The sequence below is a fragment of the Trypanosoma brucei genome, chromosome 5 (genome assembly GCF_000210295.1).
Source record: "Trypanosoma brucei gambiense DAL972 chromosome 5, complete sequence".
In the NCBI taxonomy this organism is placed as follows: domain Eukaryota; phylum Euglenozoa; class Kinetoplastea; order Trypanosomatida; family Trypanosomatidae; genus Trypanosoma; species Trypanosoma brucei.
Genome location: NC_026738.1, coordinates 388,881 through 410,668, shown reverse-complemented (window position 1 = coordinate 410,668; position 21,788 = coordinate 388,881). Strand labels below are relative to the sequence as shown.

The 21,788-nt window shown below is 46.9% G+C and overlaps 12 protein-coding genes across 12 annotated transcripts; 5 read left to right on the top strand and 7 right to left on the bottom strand.

Annotated features, from left to right (window-relative positions):
• Positions 1 to 71: 71 nt before the first annotated feature.
• Positions 72 to 596, top strand: TbgDal_V1920 (T. brucei spp.-specific protein; the record flags this gene model as incomplete). Its single annotated transcript, XM_011775039.1, has 1 exon — positions 72 to 596. The coding sequence occupies one exon, from the start codon at positions 72 to 74 to the stop codon at positions 594 to 596; it is 525 nt and encodes a 174-aa protein (XP_011773341.1).
• A 445-nt stretch (positions 597 to 1,041) lies between these two features.
• TbgDal_V1910 (65 kDa invariant surface glycoprotein, putative) lies at positions 1,042 to 2,337 on the top strand (the record flags this gene model as incomplete). The annotated part of the gene is made up of 1 exon (XM_011775038.1): positions 1,042 to 2,337. The coding sequence occupies one exon, from the start codon at positions 1,042 to 1,044 to the stop codon at positions 2,335 to 2,337; it is 1,296 nt and encodes a 431-aa protein (XP_011773340.1).
• Positions 2,338 to 3,180: 843 nt separating this feature from the next.
• On the top strand, positions 3,181 to 3,480 carry TbgDal_V1900 (hypothetical protein, unlikely; the record flags this gene model as incomplete). The annotated part of the gene is made up of 1 exon (XM_011775037.1): positions 3,181 to 3,480. The coding sequence occupies one exon, from the start codon at positions 3,181 to 3,183 to the stop codon at positions 3,478 to 3,480; it is 300 nt and encodes a 99-aa protein (XP_011773339.1).
• A 2,626-nt stretch (positions 3,481 to 6,106) lies between these two features.
• Positions 6,107 to 6,964, bottom strand: TbgDal_V1890 (T. brucei spp.-specific protein; the record flags this gene model as incomplete). The annotated part of the gene is made up of 1 exon (XM_011775036.1): positions 6,107 to 6,964. One exon carries the CDS (start codon positions 6,962 to 6,964, stop codon positions 6,107 to 6,109), a length of 858 nt encoding a protein of 285 aa, XP_011773338.1.
• Positions 6,965 to 7,483: 519 nt separating this feature from the next.
• Positions 7,484 to 8,197, bottom strand: TbgDal_V1880 (PPIase, putative; the record flags this gene model as incomplete). Its single annotated transcript, XM_011775035.1, has 1 exon — positions 7,484 to 8,197. The coding sequence occupies one exon, from the start codon at positions 8,195 to 8,197 to the stop codon at positions 7,484 to 7,486; it is 714 nt and encodes a 237-aa protein (XP_011773337.1).
• Positions 8,198 to 8,351: 154 nt separating this feature from the next.
• On the top strand, positions 8,352 to 8,693 carry TbgDal_V1870 (hypothetical protein, unlikely; the record flags this gene model as incomplete). The annotated part of the gene is made up of 1 exon (XM_011775034.1): positions 8,352 to 8,693. One exon carries the CDS (start codon positions 8,352 to 8,354, stop codon positions 8,691 to 8,693), a length of 342 nt encoding a protein of 113 aa, XP_011773336.1.
• A 509-nt stretch (positions 8,694 to 9,202) lies between these two features.
• Positions 9,203 to 9,664, bottom strand: TbgDal_V1860 (hypothetical protein, conserved; the record flags this gene model as incomplete). Its single annotated transcript, XM_011775033.1, has 1 exon — positions 9,203 to 9,664. The coding sequence occupies one exon, from the start codon at positions 9,662 to 9,664 to the stop codon at positions 9,203 to 9,205; it is 462 nt and encodes a 153-aa protein (XP_011773335.1).
• Positions 9,665 to 10,018: 354 nt separating this feature from the next.
• Positions 10,019 to 11,032, bottom strand: TbgDal_V1850 (hypothetical protein, conserved; the record flags this gene model as incomplete). The annotated part of the gene is made up of 1 exon (XM_011775032.1): positions 10,019 to 11,032. One exon carries the CDS (start codon positions 11,030 to 11,032, stop codon positions 10,019 to 10,021), a length of 1,014 nt encoding a protein of 337 aa, XP_011773334.1.
• A 920-nt stretch (positions 11,033 to 11,952) lies between these two features.
• TbgDal_V1840 (hypothetical protein, conserved) lies at positions 11,953 to 14,682 on the bottom strand (the record flags this gene model as incomplete). The annotated part of the gene is made up of 1 exon (XM_011775031.1): positions 11,953 to 14,682. The coding sequence occupies one exon, from the start codon at positions 14,680 to 14,682 to the stop codon at positions 11,953 to 11,955; it is 2,730 nt and encodes a 909-aa protein (XP_011773333.1).
• Positions 14,683 to 14,768: 86 nt separating this feature from the next.
• Positions 14,769 to 17,726, bottom strand: TbgDal_V1830 (hypothetical protein, conserved; the record flags this gene model as incomplete). The annotated part of the gene is made up of 1 exon (XM_011775030.1): positions 14,769 to 17,726. The coding sequence occupies one exon, from the start codon at positions 17,724 to 17,726 to the stop codon at positions 14,769 to 14,771; it is 2,958 nt and encodes a 985-aa protein (XP_011773332.1).
• A 528-nt stretch (positions 17,727 to 18,254) lies between these two features.
• TbgDal_V1820 (hypothetical protein, conserved) lies at positions 18,255 to 20,708 on the bottom strand (the record flags this gene model as incomplete). The annotated part of the gene is made up of 1 exon (XM_011775029.1): positions 18,255 to 20,708. The coding sequence occupies one exon, from the start codon at positions 20,706 to 20,708 to the stop codon at positions 18,255 to 18,257; it is 2,454 nt and encodes an 817-aa protein (XP_011773331.1).
• A 374-nt stretch (positions 20,709 to 21,082) lies between these two features.
• On the top strand, positions 21,083 to 21,427 carry TbgDal_V1810 (hypothetical protein, unlikely; the record flags this gene model as incomplete). The annotated part of the gene is made up of 1 exon (XM_011775028.1): positions 21,083 to 21,427. The coding sequence occupies one exon, from the start codon at positions 21,083 to 21,085 to the stop codon at positions 21,425 to 21,427; it is 345 nt and encodes a 114-aa protein (XP_011773330.1).
• Between the last annotated feature and the right edge of the window lie 361 nt (positions 21,428 to 21,788).

Here is a 21,788-nt window from a genome sequence, read left to right as displayed (position 1 = left end):
AGGGCTTGGGGCAATGTAAAGCCTTGAAGAGCTTTCTTGTGAATAATTGTGGCAGTATTAAAAGCTTTAGTATGTTCAGATATCATGAGAGTATAAGGGAAATACGAATTGATGAGTGTGAGCTCTTGCGTAATGTTGATGTGCGTGAAGCAAATAATCCTCTCAAACTGATCATTGAAAAGTGTAAAGCGTTGGAAGATGTATATGTGGGTGGATGTGTAAAGATGGAGGTTATTGATATTCGTGAATGTGTCGGCTTACAGAAGGTAAGAGGACTAAAACATGTGAAGGAATTGCGGGAATTGAATTTATCTGGGTGTCGAAACCTGCGAGAGATAACTGGAATACACAGATATGAAGACACGAGGTTGGAGAAACTGAATGTTAAGTGTTGTGAAAAGCTGGAGGATTTGAGATTTTTGAGATATTGCAGGGTGCTGAAGAGTATTGTGATTTCTGATAGTGTGGTTACACAAGAGAGCGTGAAGTTATTCAACTACAGGGTGGAAGTTGTCAGTGAAACAGAATACTATTCAAAACGTAGCGGTGACAATGACACCTCCCACTCAACTCATAATGAACAAGTTGTTAGGTAGCTAATTTATGAATGTTACTATTTGTTTGTTCATATCCAGTAATCATCACATCAAAAGGAAATACTTCTTTCATACATGATATATGCATATGTGTACTCACCTCCCATGGAATTGGAAATAAGAGAAGCCATAAGCAACTACAAGTTGGTGTGGCAAAATATTTATTTTATCCTTCAGCAAAACTAGGAAACAAGGATATCAATAGGATATCTGAGAGTGGAGGGTTGTTACTGTTGGAATGATGTGATTGCCTTTGTAAGATAATATGATTATGAAGTGGAAGTAAAGATGATAACTGCGGTTGTATTGCTGAAACTACAATAATGTTTGCTGATGATTCTATGAGTATTGCTTGTTTTTTTTTTGTGCATAATTGCATTTATGTGGGAAAGTGAACTTGCTTGCGAAACATACATAAAGAAGCGAAGTTTGATACAAGGGAAATATGATAAGGTATTCCTTGGTTGCGGTTACCTTTGCAGGTTTACTGCTACGAGTGGTGGAAACAAATGAGGAAGCGAAGTTGACCAAAGATGGCGCGTTGGCGCTGTGTAAGCTGACGGATCTTTCCAATACTGTCGCAACCAAAAGAGCAGACAAGATAAAAGATAAAACCGAAGGTTTTGCAGGTGACATACAGTGGTGGTTGGAAAGCTTGGAACGCTGGTTACAAACGCTACAAGACCCTGGACAGAGTAACAATGGCTATTCGAAACTTTCGGACGCTGATGTTAAAAAGGTGAAGGACATATACGAAAAGGCAAAGGATAAATTGAATGAACAGTTGCCAGAAGCTAAAAAATGGGGCGAGGAAGCGAAAAAACACTGCCAGTCGGTGACAGAGGCAGCAAAAAAGGCGCGAGGATGGGGACTTGATGATGACGGCCAAAACTCCAGTGGACTTCACCAGGTTTTAGAGTGGTGGTGCGGAACGAAGGAAGGAAATGCTAAGAACAACAATTGTGAAGGAGTTAAATTCAAGACTCACTATTCAGGGACGGAAAGGAATACCATTGACTGTGAGGGAGTGGGTCACAAAACAACACTTTATAACGATATATCCTCAGGGACGATGAAACAAGCCTTAGAGGATTGGGAGAAGAAAAAACCACAGGGCGAAGAACCAGTCAAAAACAACTGGAAAACCCACTACAATACAACAGTACAAAAGCTTAAGGAGCTAGAAGAGTCACACCATAAAGGTAAAAAGACTCATGATGATGTATCTGGCTTTTACAATGCAGCACATGTCGTTCATAGCGGATTGAGTGCAGGCAAGCCACTCAGCGAAGTTTTAGTGGAAGCCAAGGAAGCAAGCAAAAGGGGTGCGAAAATTACAAACCCTGGAGGTGCCGCTCCCGAGGCCACACAGCGAGGGGTTGGCACTTCAACTGGAGAGGGTGGGGCAACAGAAACAACAGGAGGATCATCATCATCATCAACAGGAACAGGAACAACAAGTGAAACAGAATCAGAGGTCGTTGGAGCTGATGCCGATTTTGGTGACCTCCTGGAGACTAGTGATAGATCAGCACTAAGCAGTAAGATCAAGGAGAGCAAGGTAATACTTATGGCTGTTCTCATACCTGTCGCTATCCTCGCGATTATTACAGCCGTGGTGCTTGTGTTTGTGAGACGAAGAAGAGGTAATGCTGAAGATGTAATTGATGAGAAAGGTGAGGCAGTTTCTTCACCTGACAAAAAGGGTGGGGCAACCTCTCCATGTTACAGGAAGGAATGATATTATTATCTCTTGCTTATTTTGCTTAGTTTAGGAAGGGCTAACCTCTGGAGAGGTTAAAATTTAAAAATTTCTCACCTGTTGCGGGAGAGGTTTCCCTTCCATTATATATGACATTTTTATTCCACCCTCCGTCCCCATCCCCTCAAAATAAAAATAATAATAATAAACTATTTTTTCTGCAATAAATATTACGGGAGATGTGAAAATGGGTTGTATGTGCATATCTACAGCCCAAGCTGGCGTGAAGTAAAGGCGCATGTGTAGCACACTCCCCCCCCTTCATATGAAACAGTGCTTGTAAGATGTGCAATCTTCCCATCAAACAATTCAAAAATGTGGAGGTGTGGCCTGGCCATTTAGAAACGAATATATTTCCCCCTATTTATGGTGTAATAAGAAAATTCTTATTCCGTGAAGGGAATAGTGAGGTAAATAATCATATTTCGTATGCATTTTTAGTGAGGCCTGTAGGGACCTGACACGGCTCATGAAGCAACGGCGTCGGTAACAATATCTAATAAACTCATGGTCGATAAAAGACTGGGCATAAGGCAATGTGAAACTCACGCACTGTTGGGATATAAGCAGGTTAAAGGGCTTGGGGCAATGTAAAGCCTTGAAGAGCTTTCTTGTGCGTAATTGTGGCAGTATTAAAAGTTTTAGTATGTTCAGATATCATGAGAGTATAAGGGAAATTCGAATTGATGAGTGTGAGCTCTTGCATAATGTTGATGTGCGTGAAGCAAATAATCTTCTCAAACTGTCCATTGAAAAGTGTAAAGCGTTGGAAGATGTATACGTGGGTGGATGTGTAAAGATGGAGGTTATTGATATTCGTGAATGTGTCGGCTTACAGAAGGTAAGAGGACTAAAGCATATGAAGGAATTGCGGGAACTGAATTTAAGATTCGTTGGCCTAATGGATCTTGGTTGTTTGAAGTGAGTGGCCTGCTACCTTCCTCATGTTCCCGAAGCCTTTCAGTAAACTTCGGTGTCTGTGCTCCCGCAAAGCTTCGGCGTGATCTTCCCGCTTTTCTCCACGTTGCCGAAAAGGCATTTCCACCCACCCACACACACACACACACACCGCCCAATACGTTGAATCAGTTGGTATACTTTAGTGTGTCTTATGAAGATTGAGAAGTCGATATTTCTTAAGGGGCCTTGCCGCATCGGCCACGCCATGGCGAACGGTTTGCGTCATTGTGTTGTTAATCGGAAATCTGCGACCAGGCTATGCGAGAATACGTCTCTCTTTACCACTCATTATAATTTGCCGGCCGTAACTGCAAACAGCAATAGGTAGTGGTGGAAATTGATTGAAATGGGGATAGCGCAGAGAGTTAGTGGCGCTAAAATGACTGATGTAGTGAGGAAGTAATTGCAGCGCACACCCATATTAAATATGTGGATCCGCCCTCAGTATCAGTGAGAACAAGTATTGGCACCAAAAGGGGTACTGGTTGCAACAAGGAGTGGGCGCCCGCGGATATTCAAACAGAATAATTAAAGAAAAAATAGCGGCCGGTTCTGTCACGGGAATAAAAAAAAAAGGGAGGCGGGGTATGAGGCAAAAGTAGAACTTTAGTCGGTTGTAATGGACAAACTTATCCAATGCACAACGGGAGACAGTTCCCAAGGGAACAGGAATACGGTAACGCCACATGTGGGTGCAATTCATCTCGACGTCAAGCGCATTTCGAGAGATCGTTTTGACGGCCGTGTGGAAAAATGAAGGTTGAGGGCGTAAACCCACAAGTGGCCACACTGCGATAAGCCATCGCAATAAGAGACCGCGTCACGCCCATCCCTGTAATATCACCTCGCCACGAATAAAGGTAGAGAAGGTGCATGGACGGATTCTATTTATTTATTTAACTTTTAAAAGGCCTACATTTCCCTTAATTGATCAAAAACCGTGACCCTTCCCCCAACTCGTCTACAGAGGATTTCGTCATAACCCTTCACTTACTTACCACATACGAATTTTGTCTATTCATATGTTTGCCTGCACATCACCTCTCATGTGATGCCTTCACGGAAGGACAATGGGGTTGTTTACAATGCCATCATGAAGGGAAAGCATTTCCTTAAATGTTACTTCTATTTTGCTCCATGGTGATTTGATCGAGTCTTTCAGCAACTGCCACCATATGAACTATTTTGGATGAAAGGCTGCGCGAGAGCCACCAGGAAAATAATAATAATTAAACGACCGCGTTGTCATCACACGGAGAGTGCCACAGGTCATATAGTTGTAATATCTGCGTCTCAATTTTCTCACGATTGGATATTTCCTTATAATTCTCATAACCACGAGAGATAGGGTCTGAACAAAAGTATGGGAAACTTACCAAAGACTAGTAACCATGCTAAAATAATATCAACCATTGGGCAGCTGCGGCTTTTTCATCCTTTATTTTTTTTTCTTCCACAAATGCACTTCCATTTTCAACCCCGCTTCATGGCAAATGCTACGACATGCACGAATTCGCAAAGACATGAACACTATGCTAAGTTAATGCCATGAGGTGTTCGCAACGTCGTAATTTCATCGCCTTCATCTCCAAAATAATAATGTCGCCTTATCGCTCTCCCAAATTTAGTGCGATTTGGGCTCCCTTTTTTTTTTTGTTTTAACACAAAAGCGGCTGGTTTCAACCCTTCCGAATCCGCAGCCACAATTTTTTTGTTGTTTTTTTTGTTGTTGTTGTTGCCTCCTAATGGGCACCGTAACGATGCGGAAGCCACGACAACAAATCGCCGTCCTCAAATTTATCGGCCTTCCTTTTTTTTTTCCCCCCCCCCCCTTAACGGGAAGAGTTGCTGCAGAGGTTATTTCGATTCTGCTCCATTACGCCTAAACAAAAATATACCAACAACAGCAATAGTAATAACAAAAGAAAATAAACAAATAAAAATAAGAGGGAATGCAACGGTGGTTTGGAAATGACGTGCATCCGATGTGGCGGAAAAGGACTGTTGAAGAGAAACGCGAACACGCCCACATAAAAGCGCATATGTGCAAAAAGTTTTTATTTATTTATTTGCGCCTTTAGTTTATATATTCCATGCGTTAGAACCAATCACCAATTGGTCACATGAGGCTCACACTATGAAAGAGTAAGTCACTCCATTAAACCCCTTCTCCCTCATCATTCCTTCTCGCATATGTAATTAATTAATCAGCAACACACTAAAAGAAACAATGAACGTATACGCACACATACATGCATTTATGCATACAAATAAATATGCGTGTGTGTGTGTGTGTGTGTGTGTGTGTGTGTGTGTGTGTGTGTGTGTGTGTGTGTGTGTGTGTGTGTGTGTGTGTGTGTGTGTGTGTGTGTGTGTGTGTGTGTGTGTGTGTGTGTGTGTGTGTGTGTGTGTGTGTGTGTGACATACGTGTTTCGTAAAATATTAAATGGGTCGCGCATATTTAATGTCAAACTGGCGACGCATCCCTCACATCCACACATTCACCACCAACTTCCACATCTGTTTTTCGAACGCCCTCATGATATTCGAAAAGGGTGGGGAGAACCAACAGATTGTTTTTTTAAAAAACCGGACCCACACACAAATACACACACCGCAGCGGCAGCAGCAGCAGGGGGGGTGGGACTAAAGACGCACACCGAGCGATCGAACAGGGAGTCAAAAACAAAGGGGGGGAGAAAACAAAAAAAAAGAAAAAGAAAAAAAAGGCAAAAACAAAACCGCAAAGATGAAAGAACGAGGTTCCCCACAGGTTGCATATCTTCATTCAGCCACTAAGAAAAAGTAACAAGCAAACAATTGCCAATGTAGCCATTCTCCTTTCATCACCTTCCCCTTCCGCATCATCTGGTGGCGATGATTCGATGCCGTCTTTAAATCCGCGGATCGCCTCGACAATTGTGTTCGTCGCCGCTGCTTTTGCTTCAGCCTCCGCGGCCATGGTGTCACGCAAAGCCGCCTCGCTTAGAACCGCGGTGTCATTTAATGCACCCACATCGTGCACAAGACGGTGAATAATATCTTGCCGTGGGACGGAAATGTGGGGTTCCAAATGCGTAACCATTCGCTTTACCTCCGTTTCCAACACCTCCCGGGAAACATTTTGTACATCACGCTCAGGGCAGTTGTATGGCACCGCGGTTGCACTACCTTCATCCGCCTCGGTTTGGTTAAAGACGATCAAAACTGCCTTGAAACTTGTAAGGATTGAGTGCGAGCGACGGGAAATGCTTTCCACCAGATGGTTAGCCCTCCTTCTTGCCTGTACCGCCCTAAGTTCTGCCTTAGTCGCTTGTTCCTCCGCATCATTTGCCGCTTTAGCGGCTTCCCCCGCCCGCGCCATCGCTTCACCTTCCGAATGATGTCGCCCGACAGCGGCCTCCGCGCGAAGATATGTTCGTACCGCCTTTCGCACCTCTTCAGTTGTCCGATATCTCGACTCCGACGCCACGAAGGAATTCTCTTCGATCTTTAGAGAGAGCTCCTTCGAGAAATTTGCCGTCCCTCTCACATGGTTAAGGAACTCACATGTCACATTTACCGCATCCTGAGGTACACCACTTAAGAGGGCAGTGGCCGCAACGGAATAATGCATGACAGCAACGAGTGTCAGAAGTATCGCCATCTGTTGCGTGCTCTAAATTAATAATAGCCGCTGCTGTACTATGCGGATACCCTGTGCCACAGGAAAGCGAAATGAGCAATAGGAAACAAAGAAGTGTGAGAAAAAGGGGGGAATGTGGAGAGAATGATGTCAGGCGGAGGTACCGCGTGCGGTGAACCGCATCTATGGAACTGCAATAAAAATAATAATAATAAGAATAGTCAACAATAACAAAATAAAAGATACGTAGATGACAGGGTCCCATTGCCGACAGTGATGACAGCGCTATGAAGAACGTGGGAAAGGTATTTTCCCCTCCTCATAGTGCTTGTGTCGTGCGTTGCATACCCGCCAAGTTTCCTCCTCCTCCTTTTCTTCTTTCTCCGGTATCGTATAGAGACGATACCGCGTTTGACGCCACCAGATGTGGCGAGGCACTCCTTAATGTGGAGAGCAAGGTAGTCGCGAACGATTTTTGTTTTTTTGTTTCTTCACTGCTGGTGTGTGTGTGTGTGTATCAGTTCACTTGTGTTTTGGTAATCAAAACCGAAGGAACGCCGAACCTTTCCCGTAGTTGGGCGTTTCCGCTTCCTTAAGAACCCCAGCCTTCAGAATTCGATAATGAATAAAACGTTTTGCATGTGGCAAAAGGCTTTGCTGCTGCAACCGCTGCAGCACATCATAACCTTCCACCACTTGACCCAACAAAATATGATCTTCCCCCGGTGTAAACCCATCCACAGTTATTAAAAATTCAGAGCCCCACTGAGCGTTTGCCCCGACGGCGTACACAAGTCCCTTTCCCTTTACATCACTGCTTCTGCTGCTGCTGCTGCTGCCCTTCGCCATCTCGCGGAAACTTCGGCCATAAATGGACCAACCGCCGGCTGCAGAGCCAAATGTAACATCACCACCTCGAATAAAACATTCATTAGGGAGGAGTCGCGTCCCACTATAACACAATTTGTGACCAGTACCGGAGGTTCCATGTTTTCCTTGGCAAAGTCCACGGAAATTCGTCGTGCTAACGGGTGAGATGCTGTCAAACAGTTCAATCACAACTCGGCCGCAAACGCTTTGGTGAGTTGTGAAGAGACCAGCTCGGTAACGCGCAATATCCATAAACGCAAGTGAGTTATGTGAATTAGAGGGAAGTGGAGCGATGTAAACGCTGGAACCATATGATGAATAATGAGCGCGATTACACGCACCAACTGCAGTACCTAAGGTGAACCCAAACAGAATGGCTATCATGTGACGACCTTGTTTTCTTTTTCCTCTTCCTTTCCGTGCATCCACACGCAACACGATTCAACGCGATTCACAAAACTGAGGAAATTAAAAAGAAAAAAAAGAGCGCACACACGCGTAGAAGTGGTGTGAGGAGGGAGATATGAAGAAATGAAGAATGTCTGTGGTGTTGGCTGACAAAGTTGTCAAAGTGAAGGAGGAAAGGAAAGCAGGACGTAAAACAGAAGTAAACACGCAGAGCCAAATGAGCACATATATATATATATATATATATATATATGCGTCTATGTGCATGCGTGTCCAAAAATATATACTTAAAAAAAAGGACGTGTTTTCATTCAGATCCTGCCGACTAAATTTGCACCCGCTTGTTGCGAATTATTTCCTTTTCCCGTTTAGGCTACTTTTCCTTTCTGCTTCAGCTACCCAACTACTTCCCACGCCGATACCAAATGACGACAGCACGCATATGCGCGACGTGGGTGAAATGAAGCAGTGAAGTTAAAAAAAACTGAAACAAAAAAATTACAGGAAACAAACAAAATGAAAATAAAAAATGATCAAAACATATGTTAACAAATTAATACGGAAACACGCCAGAGGAGGAAAAAAAAAAGAGGTGGAATTTGCAAAAAGAAACAGCTTCACCAGACCTGGCGATACCGCCACATGCCTTTCCTCCATCCCGCATCGTTATTTGCCTCGGCACCCCACCGCTCCCTCCATCCCATCACCACTACACACACACGCACACATATTTTTTCGATGAGAACACATCCTTCACCTTTAGAAAAAAAAAAATCGAAGTATTCACGCAAAAAAGAAAAAAATTCTGAAGGGAAACAAAAGATGACGAACGCAAACACACACATATGCATGCATGTGTCTGTTATTTCCGGGGCAATCCCTCCCCATATGTATGATACGTGAATATATGTGGGTGGCTATACGCGTGTGTGGAAGAGAGAAGAGGAGAGGGTAGGGAAGAGTGGAAGAATAATCGTAGCATTACTTACTGGGGAAATTTGCCAGGAAGTACTTAAAGGCGGACTCAAATGAATCAAACACCTCTACACCATCGTACAGCATGAGGTTGAAGGGGAGGCCAAACCCTTCAACTCTCAAATTATCCTTGTCAACTTCGCTTCCATACTTCTCCCTCATGTTGCGGCGATCGGAAGTGAAGGTTAACACCATTTTGTTGAGCGCCGCTGCATAGCCCACTTCAAATGCGGTACCGCAGTCGGGTTCATGGCCGCGGAATGGTGAAAGATCAGCAATCACGGCGTCGCAATCCTTAATCATTTGGATATTCTTCTGACGGATGTCGAGGGCCCCTGTGGCTTCATTATCTGTGGGAATCAGAGGCATCACATTCTCCTTCTTTAGCAGCTCGCGAACTTTATTGTAGTAGGAAGCCCCCATGTCCGGGTTGAACACCGCAGGACCCGCAATATATATCTTTCTCATTTCTGTTATTGGTGGTAGAATGTGTGACTTGGGGAAACAAATATAGATCGAAAGATAAATATGCCTTTTGTTGTTTCTTCCTTATTGTGCTTCCTTTTCAACAAAATATTTGTAGATATATCTGGTTGTATATTTTCAGACTGATCACTTAGTCTTGCGGTTTTGAGCCATTGAACAAGGGAGAAAAGAAATAAATAAATAAAAATATATCGCACAGCGACGGTGCGCACTGTGTGAAGGGGAAGATCGAAAATCCAAATGTGCATCCACGTCGATACAGTCATGCATAGAGTGGACTTGAAGATGAAAGTGAAACGAAGGAGGAAGAAAAAAAAAGAAAGGGAAAAGACATACTCATACCGCAATCTGTGAAGAGTTGTAAAAAAGCCTCCGGTGCATTATACAACGCTGCAGCGGGGCGCCCGTATGATGGATGTTATTTGTGATACGAAGCCAAATTTGGTGCTGCGGTGGTGGTTGGCATTTGGAGCGCCACCGCGCCGTTGCCGTACATGGCAGCCTGACATCCTCATCCAATTCCATCTTGCGCCATGTCATCCATTTACCATTAGATAAAATAATCGGGCGCTTCAGCGAATGCTCCAATACCCACCTGGGTGCCGAGTGAAGGATGGAGGCCTGCTCCTCCTCAACCAGTTGCCCAATACACACAAGCTGCACAGGTTCGGGGTCAAACACTGCATGGGGTTCCTGATTGCAGTTGAGTGTGAGGCTATCGAGATTAGTTGCATCATCATCATCAATGGGAAGCCACCGCATCGAGGTGTATGAAAACTGTGACCACAATGTAGAGAGGGCGCTTGACACGCCATGAGGGAAAGGCTTTCCTGTTATCAAGTGTGTGTGACGAAGCGAATCATCAGCAAGAAATGGATTGGAGGTCTCTTGTGCATTGAAAAGTTGTACACTCGGTTGCGGGCGTGATGGCACGGCAACCGAGGCATCCACCAAAAGCGTACCATCAAAGTTGGCCTCACTAGCCGGGGAGGTGAGTAAAGCCCCAACATACTGCTCCAGCGTAGCGGCCTTCCACGCAAATGGTTCCGAACCCATACAGTTTTTTGTTAAAAGTAACCATTTATGATCTCTGATGGCCAGCAGCGGCAGCGACTGCAGCAGCGAACGCCGCTCGCTGGGTGAGTAATCAATAATTGAGTATACGGCCGGCCTCGGAAGCATATCCCTTGGGACTTCAACGCCGCCACGGCACTGCAACCGATAGTGATATTTTGCCTGCGCCTCTGAGAGCCAAAATACGCTTTGGGCATCGATGTTCTCCTGGTGTTTCTGAAGCAGTTGGAGGAGTTCTGTGGATGTTATGCGGCCTCTACTGAATGCCCACCGCATGACGACGGCAGCCTATTAGCAACACCATTGGTAGTAATGGTGATGATGAAGTGTAGCGGTGTTGAAATGACAAGCAAACATGCGCTCTGTCGAAATAAAAGAAGCGAGATAAAGCAACCCGCAATGTTAAGAAATAGTACAGCAGTACCAAACATATCAATATCATCCCTTTCAGGCTTGGAATAATTCCCTCTCGGAAAGAATAAATTTTTCGTGAACCCACCACAAATCCCTACACTGATACACATTTTCTTGCTTGACGGCCTCCCCCCCCCCTCCTCCTTTTAAGTGCGGCGGTAGAGTGCAATGGCATCATGCCCTCAAACCCAAATCCCTAAATAAACAAAATAGCGGAGAAGACAAAAAGAAAAAAAAAAAGCGTCCAACGAAACGGCAATCCCACATCCGCTTCGACGACATGCAAGCGCTGCTGAGAAACAACATCGTACATTTCCCATTTGCTTCCAACTGCCGACTAACGTTTCCTTGGACTATTTGCCATATACGTAAAGCGGTATCGGGAAATGAAAAGCATTCGTAGCAGATGTTGTACGTCAACGTGAGGGAGGTTTACCGCTTTTCTCTCTTCTACGCGCGTCCAACTATACATCACCGCTTCCCTTCCCCATATCAATAAGAAACTCACTGTGAAAAAAATGAGGCGAAAAGAAAAGAGAAGTGCGGAAGATAAGGGGAGCGTCATAATGACCTCGTGAGAACTACACAAAGACAGTAACATTCACTTTCCTCCACCGGAATGAAGGCAAGTTGTTGATCGACAGCGAAAGGCAAAGTGCCATAAGCACTTCTCACCATAGAAACTGACGTGCATACGTACGATATGCTGGAGGGAGGAGGGATCCACAGCAACGAAAAAAAAAAAACGCCAAAACAGAACCTGTTAACACGCCGGGACGTAATCACGTAAGTGCTGGCACCGGTACAACCTCAATAGCTTCGTTGCCACTGGCACCGACATTATTGTTTTTACTTCCATCAAAGCCATCCACGGCAGCGTCAGCCGAATTATTCCCATTACTGTACTTGAGTGCCGCCTGCTGCTTCCGCCTGTGCACCCCCTCAAACTGCTTTACGGTGTTGCATATCGACTCCCACATACTCCAGAAAACAGCACCATGACTACTGCTCGGGTCTTGTGACTTACAACAGGCCTCCATCACGGTGTGGGCCCTATCCGCATTACCAGTCCGCCTTTCCACCGCAGCCCACCATAAAGCCAGTCGCTGAATCAACTGTGGTGTTAGTTTCTGTCTTTCCAGCAACTCCGCACAATAGTGACGCAGTGCTTGGCTTCCATGCAATCTAAACGTCACCTCGAGGACGGCATCCAAAACGCCGAACAAAAGACTGTCATACTCCGCTTGATGTTTCAACGCTAAGTGAAGACATTCCCGCGCAATTTGAACGGCACTTCCGGAAAAACCTAGCCGAGATTCTAAAGTGACGCAGTTAAGAAGGAACTCCACCGTAGACACGGGGGATGATCGCATGGTGAACTGTGCAACGTCCAGACCCAATTTGGAGAACTCCCGAAATCGGTGGAGAGGCAACCGTGTCCCGAAGGAAACACATAAACAACTTAAGTACTGCTGAAGAATGTGAAGAACGGCCAACGGAGCAGCCGCAAATGCCACCAGCGCGCGCTCAAACTCTTGGAAAGCTGCACTCACATCGCCACTTTGCCACAGGCGGCATGCCAGATAACAGGCACCCTCCGCCGTGTACCCCGAAGAGTTGCAGAAAAGGCTTATTAAATTTTTTAGTTCTTCGTTGCTCCTTCCACCACTCTCCCCGGTGTTCTTCAACAACAATCGATGAAAGGCTACATCAACGGCAAGCACCCATGCACGGGGATCCCTTGCTAAGTTCTTCACCGCCACTTGTCTGGCAAGTCCTTTGGATCTAATAGAGTTGGACACATTCGTTGCCTTGACAAGTCTTGAGACAAGCTTATCCAGTGTCCGCGCGGGATCTGTAAGCTGACTAAACTCCACGACCAACCCCATCAAAAGCACATTGCTAGTAGTGGAAGAAAATTTAACAAACCACGCACCCTCATCCGCTACTGCCACTGCGTCCGTCCTAAGATTGTTTTCCCACAAATAGCACGCATACGACTCGAACAGTTGGGCTGTAGCCGCCTCAACATTCGGCATTCCGGAGGTGCACTGCGTGATGGCCTGCCGATACAACGCAATGACATCACTTGACGTGGCGACTCCATTACACTCCATTTCCTTCAAAATTTCGATGCGCTTCAGCCAGAGTGCCGTGCAGTGGCGATCTGCCCGTAGCTGAAGCTGATTCAACAGCATTGGATGCTGCTGAGTAAGGCGGGTTAGATGGTACAAGGGGTCCGATACATCTCCACAGAGCTTCTCCCGCAGCTGCTGATACTTTACCTCGTCAAGAGCATGGATGGAGGAGTCCATCGCCAGGGAGTCAATGATTTGGCTCTCAAACGCAAGAGCTGCGGCGAAAGCCCTGCAAAAAACAGCAGGATTGTCAACATCATTTAAAATTGCCCACAGTGTCTCACGTGCCATACTCAGCTCTCCCTGGTTGGCCAAGAAAACAGCATAGGAAAGGCGAAACTCTGCCGGCGACGCGCAGTAATCCGCCGCCATCTGGACAATTTTCTCCACCTGTGAAATATCACCGCCGAAGCAAAGTCCCTTGGTTTCCAAAGCTGTGCGTACTGTTTCCCAGAAAGCGATATCACGAAGCAGACCCCCATGCGATGTGCTATCCCGCAACAAAAATGCCGCACACTCAACGAGAAAGTCCGATGCATTCCCCTTCTCCCAGAGCATGTGAAAGTAGTTTCGTTGATTTTCAGTTGACGGATCGTACAGCAAGTACAGCCGCCATATATACGTTGCCGTTGGCATGGGTACGTGTGGTCGGCTAACCCAAAGCTTAGCAAGCCGCCATATACGGTGATGCTGAGTGAAGGGAAGTGCCTCCAATGCCCTAGTTATCACGTGCCGAGTGAGTGTAATCCGAGGTGCAACCGACCCATCCATAGCGAACTCAATGAAAGAAGTCCACAACAGTGGCATCATGGGAAGTTTTTCCACCGCTCGATCATAGATGTCCCGCAGAGACCTGAACCACTCATTAGGGGAAGTGAGCTCTCGTGTGTTCTCGCGCCGGTATGAAATATAACCCATCCAGAGCTTGTACGAGTAACCGTTGGCGCGGAGGGCACGTTCATAGGCCACGTTAACTGCATTTGCCTTAGACACCTGATTGGGGTAGTCCGAACACAGAATACTTCGAATGAACTGTAGCCAACCCCTCACATTTGATGGGTTGCGCAGCACCTCCAGTTCCAGGGTATCTGTGGATGTTGTTCCCATTTTTTCACCACCTTCCTCGAGGAAGAAACGAAAAAAAAAAAAAGGCAATAGCGACAAGGGGTGATTGCAAGCAGCGCAAGTAATGTTAAAGAAATTAGGGGCAAGAAAAATAAAAGCGTGATGAAAAAGAGGAGGTAGAGAGTCGACGAGGATAAGTAGAAACCAAATGACGGCCACAGTGTCACCACCACCACCTAACGTAGGGTGGCAACAGGGATCAACTGAGAACACCTTGAAGCATGCAAACACACGCGCGTATGCACACATATGTATATATATATATATATATATGTCCAGATAACAGGTGAATAGCTAGGGAATAAGAACGATAGTCATAGGAAGATGTAAAAACGTCATCGGGCGTTAACAAACTCCCCCTCGACAATCCCCGCAAGAACCCTCCGGAGCTGGTACGAGGAAATCGACATGAGCTTCTGAGCAAACTCTTCCGCGGACATGCCACTGGAATGCACAAAAGGGGAGTTCCGAAGGAGCAGAACGGAAGGAGCAAATGAAACGGCCACGAAACCGGCCAGTGACGCGTCTTCGCCCCTCTTTTCCGATCCAACATCCCACTCAGTACGCGCAGCCAAAGCTGCCTGCCTTTGAAGGCTTTGGAAAGCAACGGCACCCCCCTCAGCACCGATGCAGGCCTCCTCGAGGGGTTTAATCAACTGATTTCGTCCCAACAGCTCATCCACTTTAGATAGAAAGGCAAATAGCCGCTGGGCCATACGACGACACAGCATGCGGCGCAGAGAACACCACAGCTCAAAAAACTCCTTCCCCGCCACGTCCGACAACTCACCACACACAATTGCTGTGATCCCCAATCCCCGAGCAAGGGCCTCCTTCACGTCAGCCAACGACCCCAGCTTCGCCCGGCGGACGACGATAACTCGTTCCCGCTGTGTCCCCACAAAGTGGTGTTGCCGTGCTGCTCTCTCACGAACGATAGCGTGACACAACGTGTTACAGCCGCTTCCGGCACAACCAGCGACAACTACCGCGTGGGTAAACAAATAAGCACCTCGCAGGTGGTACAGAAGGCACGCAATCCAGAGTGTCGCAATATTGTGAAGGGCTTCCAGTTCTGCCTCTTCAGAGTGTTTAACCCAAGCTAGGGCGAGAGGAAGCATGCGCTCGTAAAACACATCGAAGCCCATGCAGGTACTAAGGCTGTTCGTGTAGTTCAGGTGAATCGCATTTTGGGAACGTCGTAAATTGTGCAGCACCTTTGAAAGAAGCAAGGTTTCCAACGCAACTGCGGTTGTATCAGCGGCAGGTTTCGGCCCCCCAAGCATGAGCAGAAGCGACAGCAGCTTCTCTCTATAATTCCCACTATCCAGGGACGGGAGCCGAGCTAACAGACGCCGTTTCCACGGGTCAAGCTCAGAGCGCAGTGCGTTTGGGTCTCTTGTCTCACTTGCCGCATGGCGCTTCAGTGCATCTTTCAGCAGCACTGCCTCATGCATGGGGATGGAACCGATGGAAATCGGCTTCGTTGATTGTGCGGCACCGCGGAAGATAAAGTTATAGAGGCCCGTCTCCGGTTTCTTAACGGCATGTTTCCCCACCAACTCCGAAACCGCAGCGATGTCAGACAATAGAGACGTTGATTGGAAAGGCACAAAAGTTGACGTGTTCGGTCCTCCTGCAACCAATGATGTCAGAAGCGGTTCAACAGAAATAGCACCGTCGACAAGATCACCAGGTGGGCCGAAAATCCATTGATGGGGCCCATCGCTGTGACTACTATGGAAAAGAAGTAGCGAAATGTCCTCAGCTATGACAATTCGATATTCGTTGAACGAAACGTAGCCGTGGTCGGTGAAAAGTGAGATTTCCACAAGTAAGGATTGTGGTGGACGGCGATGGCGTGCAAAAAACTTGGTGGTGAGCATATCCATGAGTGAAAATGTGGCAGTGAGCCGTGTTGGAGTCACTGCAGTGACAGATACTGCCGCCATTGCTTGGTTCCGTGACGAGGTACATATTACCCTTGGCCCGAAATGCAAGCTCTCACCCTCGATAGTCAAAAATACAGTGACACCATCTTCCATTGCGTGCTGCACATTATTTATCATCGGTACAAGTATATCACCAGTGTCGCCACTATGGTAACACTGAAGTATGAGTTGGTTTAACATACTGAGGTGGGTCGAAACATCAAGGAGCTCATTGCACTCCTCCCTACCTAACGTTTCCACGCCTGAACACCTCGCCTCAAGATGGACATTGCCAGACGTTCCGTCAAAAACTGGACCGCACCGCAGACCAAGTGGCATGTTAAAATGTTGCACCGCATGAACTTCCTTCGGACTGCCACCTCCGGCTGCTGCTCCACTAACGCCCACGGAAGCGTCACTGTTAAGAACATCACCGGTGAACTCAAACAAAGGGTCTTTGGGTGCCAGTAACGCCGTATAGTGAAGGAAATTTCCTGCAAACGGGGGACTGGACGCAAGAACGAGGTAATCCTCGACAAGCAACCGCCTCGGTGAGCCATATGCAATGCAGAATACACGGGAGCATAACTCATTTGACGACGGGGGTATGGCACTTATGAACAGATGGGCCGCTAAAGCAGCAGAGGAACCCGTCTCACCAATACCACAAAAGACAGCACATGGCTTCTGCTCTTGATCCCTCTCTAACAGATATTTGATATCACAGTGACGGAGCTTGTCTCGCGGATTCACCAATGCCTTAGGGCACATTACAAAATAATATACTGTGGTGGAGGTAATTGGATACGGTGGCTCCTCGTAAACAGCCTTGACGATCGCACACGAAAATCTAGACTCCAATAAACGAACAGATTCCATCTTGGCGCGGACGTGCTTCCACGAAGAGGGAATAGCGTCAACGCAATGAATGCCACTATATGAAAAGAAAAGCGCATCAAATATGCATAAGCAGCGCATGGATCGAGGGTGAAGCCAAGGCAATGCGACTGCTAATCCGGGTTCCACTGTGCAGCTCGTTGAGACACGTGTAATTTCGCTCCCATCACAACTTCCACGAGCAACAATGCGCACTTGCAGGGTTTCCTGAGGATACAGCAGCTCAAGCACTGCATGGGATGACGCCGTGAACATCTCTGCTACTTCTGTTTTGGGGCTATTATTTGTCGTCCACTCAACAACATATGACCACTGCACTAGTGAGGGCCTCAGCTGCCCGGTGATATTTTCCACCTCATCCACTTGAGTGACGGCACGCGGGGCCTCCCAAAATATAAAAACACACGTCGGATACACGGAGCATGCCTTGGGAGGCCGCATTAAGTACGATGGTTGAAGAGGCATAGCACCTGCAGCAGACAATCCCCACTTACTCCTTTTTCAGCGAAGTAAAGGTAACCAAATACCTAAAGCAAACCCCTTCGTAACAGATTGAGAAGGTAAACACAACTCACCTAAAGGGAAGGGTGCGCTGCTTTGAAAGCCGCTATGAAACAAAACAAAAAAAGAACTAAAATGAATAGTGAAAAAATAAAATAAACAAACACAAACAAGGAAGAAAAGCGCCCAAAATCAGTGGAATAGTGGTAAACAGAACGAATAAGACTCACCCCATCCACCCACCCCGGCTCGCATTATTAGCATCCAGCCCGCGGGACAACACAAACGAACATTAAAAACATGTTAAGGGTCGTCAGCGTGATTATGTGTTTAGAGTGTGCTGGGTTTCGACCCTTGCCGCAAGTGCAGTCATATCTGTCGAAGTTAAGTGAGTTACCTCGTGATAACGAAACCTTCTCATGCGCATTCTCACCTTCCCTCATACAAATGTATATGTATATATATATATATATATATCTTTTCTTTTCCACACTACGTTGCGTATAGATACGGATGTATCACGTGCAACTCAGTACTAACATCCAACACGATCTTTCGATAGTGTGCAGTCAGATGATGAGCCGCCCCCAACAGTACAGGCACGGCACGGTATAGTGCTAGACTAGCTATGTGGGGAATCGCAATCATTTCGTCAAAGTTGCAATCTATTGGGCTAAAGTGATTCAGGAGCGGCTCCCGCAGCAACACTAATCCATACTCCGCACACCGTCGGAAGAGCTCGTCATCCTTAAGTAGCAGGGTAGGCGGAATGATCTCAAACCACAACAAAAACACCAACTCGGGTACCTCACAATATAATACAGGGGGGATACTAAAGATCAGCTCCACACGCCGCTGGGGAGCCAAGCTTCGAGCATGCAATAAAATAAAGGGAACCCAATCGCTAACGGGAAAGGTGACGGTTTCACTGGATGCCAAAGAGGCAATGTTTTCCACTGTGATACCGTTCTCCTCAGCAAAGCGTTGAACAGCAGAACTCGCTACAGCCGTTGTATCTTCTGCGTTGAAGTCTAGGATTTTCACGAAGTGTAAAATGAGCAGTGGGGACTTGCACTCCTCAAGTAACGAGCGAATTAGGGAAACAAGAGCCTCTGTGCCATCGTGTTGGCGTACAACGCGAAGGTAGTCGCACCATAACTCCGCCATGGCAGTCACGGAGCCCATCTTTACTTTTGTCAGTATTCTCTCCACAAGTACGGCATTTGAAGAGAAGGCGCGCATCAGCGAGAGATGAACAGCAGATTGCATGCGATCCATTAGCTCCGCGTCTATGCCAGCAGCTGCGCATCCGGCGTTCATGTTCAACTGCCGTGATAATAGCCCTGCGCATGCATCCTGCGGCCTACCAGGGAAGTGCTCACTAAGTGCAAATGTCACATCTGAGATGGATGCCAGCGGGAGGTCATTCATTCCCTCCAGTTTTCCAGTCTGGCAAATAGCAATCAACATAAGGGTTAAATTCTGCTGGGCTAGCGGAAGGAGGCACACCCTACCAGGAACCTTCACTGCGTAGGTAAGCAACCGCATTGCCGCTTGGGCGTCCATTGGGGCAACGCGCACACATGTCATCGCAATCATGTAAGCGATATACCGCGCCACACTTTCACTCCACTCTACCTTACCGGACGAGGATAATGTGCATTTTGAGGCTTGCACAGAGAGAATCCGCACCGACTCCAAGCATACATCCACACACTCTGATGCAGTGTTGCCAGAGTGCAGAAGGGCGTAAAGGTGCGAAAGGCGTATGGACGGAGATGTTGGAAAGATTTCAATCCCTCGTGACGCCAGCCACAACAGGCGCTCCGGCGTATCGCCGGCAACTCGCATGAGGCAACGCCACGAAAGCACATCCACGTGACGCTGGAAAAGTGACACGGCGTCGGCTATGAGAGTGGATGGTGATGAGCCGATCAAGGACTCCCAGGCGCTACATTCTTGAGGGTTGCGCAGTAGTGAATACAATTTTTGCATCAGAGGCATGTGTGGTTTTGACTGAATCGGCGCATCCCACGTGATACGGCTTGGTGGCGGTCGATACCTCCCTTGTTTATTTTCCGCCACTTCGTCCTTCTGCAAGAATATCGCCGCCCAACCCAGCGTCGCAATGCAGTTCATCATATCCCTCTCAATCCTTACAGCATCGTGCAGAGCGGTTGACGCCTCCATGGACATACGAAAACGGTGAAACAAGGCTGCAACATCACAGTTGTTGCGATTCCCACGGATAAAGTTGGCAGCGCGAGAAACAAGTTTTCGAGCGGTAAGCTTCAAATGCGTTAGTTGTTCTTTGTGCCAGTAGGGACATGCCGGGTTAAAGCAACTGACCTGGTCTACAGACAGGAGGCAACCTTCGTCAAAGAAAGCGGCTCCTCCCACCTTCTGTGCTGCCGATGAGTCGTCAGATGTGACATTGAAGAGAGGTGCGTACTGAGAAAAGAAAGAACGCTTTATTTCATTGTCGCAGGGGAAACATGACGCCACAGCTCCCCATGTGCTACCGCATTCCACACTCAGGACACAATGCGCAGCACCCGACGCAAAATTCTCGCTGTCGCTGGTGTCTAAAAGTCGTGCATCGCACCGCGGCAACGTCTTATGGACAGTAATCTGACTAGTAAGTCGATCAAGAACACCAGTTATCTCACCTGCCGCCGCCTCATCGAGATCGATATCTGCCTTTGCCTTCTCTCGTTGACGATCCAACTTCTCAAGTGCGCTCTTCTTCTCTGAAACAATGCTCATAATGCGGCGGCTCGCTTCCTCCATCTCCGTTCGTTGAACATCTAATTCCTCAAGTCGCAATTCGTGTGGAGTCCTCAATTTATCACGTCTCTGCCACTGGCGATGCAGCGCCGGGTGAATCCAATCGGGGGGAACACGCGACTTCGGCGGTATTGTTTTCATCGGTGCCGAACTCGGCATCTCAAGCACGTAACGGATCAGCGACACAAGCAGCAAATAAGCAAACCAACAACGACGGTGATAAAAGTGCGAAGCAGTGATGTAATGATAAATGATAGAAGGGGAAAAAGAGGCGTGCGGGTTCGGATTGAACCGACTAGTAGAGTGGAAACGCACAAATAAAGAAAAAAGAGGGCAATAGAAAAGAAAAAATTGTAACACATTGATGAGTTCACCCTCAACGTATACACAAATATAGATATACACATATGCAAGTACGTGTGCACGAATACGCGCTCCGGCGCTTGTATTTCTTTTTTTTTCCACACAGAAAACAGGGTTAAATAGACGGGTTGCGGAGCCTAAGCAGAAAAATAAATAGAGAAAGGGCCGAAATGGTAAAAGTGCAAAGGTACAAAGACGAGGCACGGGAGCTAAGTTCGACGATATCCCCCCCCCCCACACCCTCCAAGCCCATATCCCTTGTTTCGTTTTTTCTTCCCCCCTCCACCATCACAGCCCGCATGACACGCAGGAAGCCAAATGACACCCTCCGCTTCCGGCATTACAACGACGACGACGGAACGATTCCCCGTCAGCTGCCTCAGGTAAAAGGTGCATTGGGGTTATATGGGAAAATAACACAAAATGTAAACAGAAACCAAGAAGATAAAAATAATCACAACCCCTTCTGCTTCCACTCCTTCTCCATACACGCATTCTCTTTGGAGGGGCGGTGAGGGGGGAGATGCTTCAGACAGCCTACAGACAACCCATTGGAACAAAACAAAGTGTGGGAAATCGGGAACATTAGCGAAAACGGTAATGAGGAGAAGGTAAAAAGGTTTAAAAGTTCGAAATGTGAGGAAAAACAGAAAAATAATGGTCGTGATTAGTAATACGACACTACACTACACTACACTCCTTTCCCATACCCCTTCCTCCTCAGATCCTCGGAACTCATTATACCCGCACACTCTTATGCAAGCTCAAGAAGGAAAAAAGGGATTATGGAAAGGCAAAACTTCCAATTCATGCAACCCAACCTAACAGCATCTTCTTATTCAACCTTTCCCCTCGTTACCTTTGTGCCCTTTGATT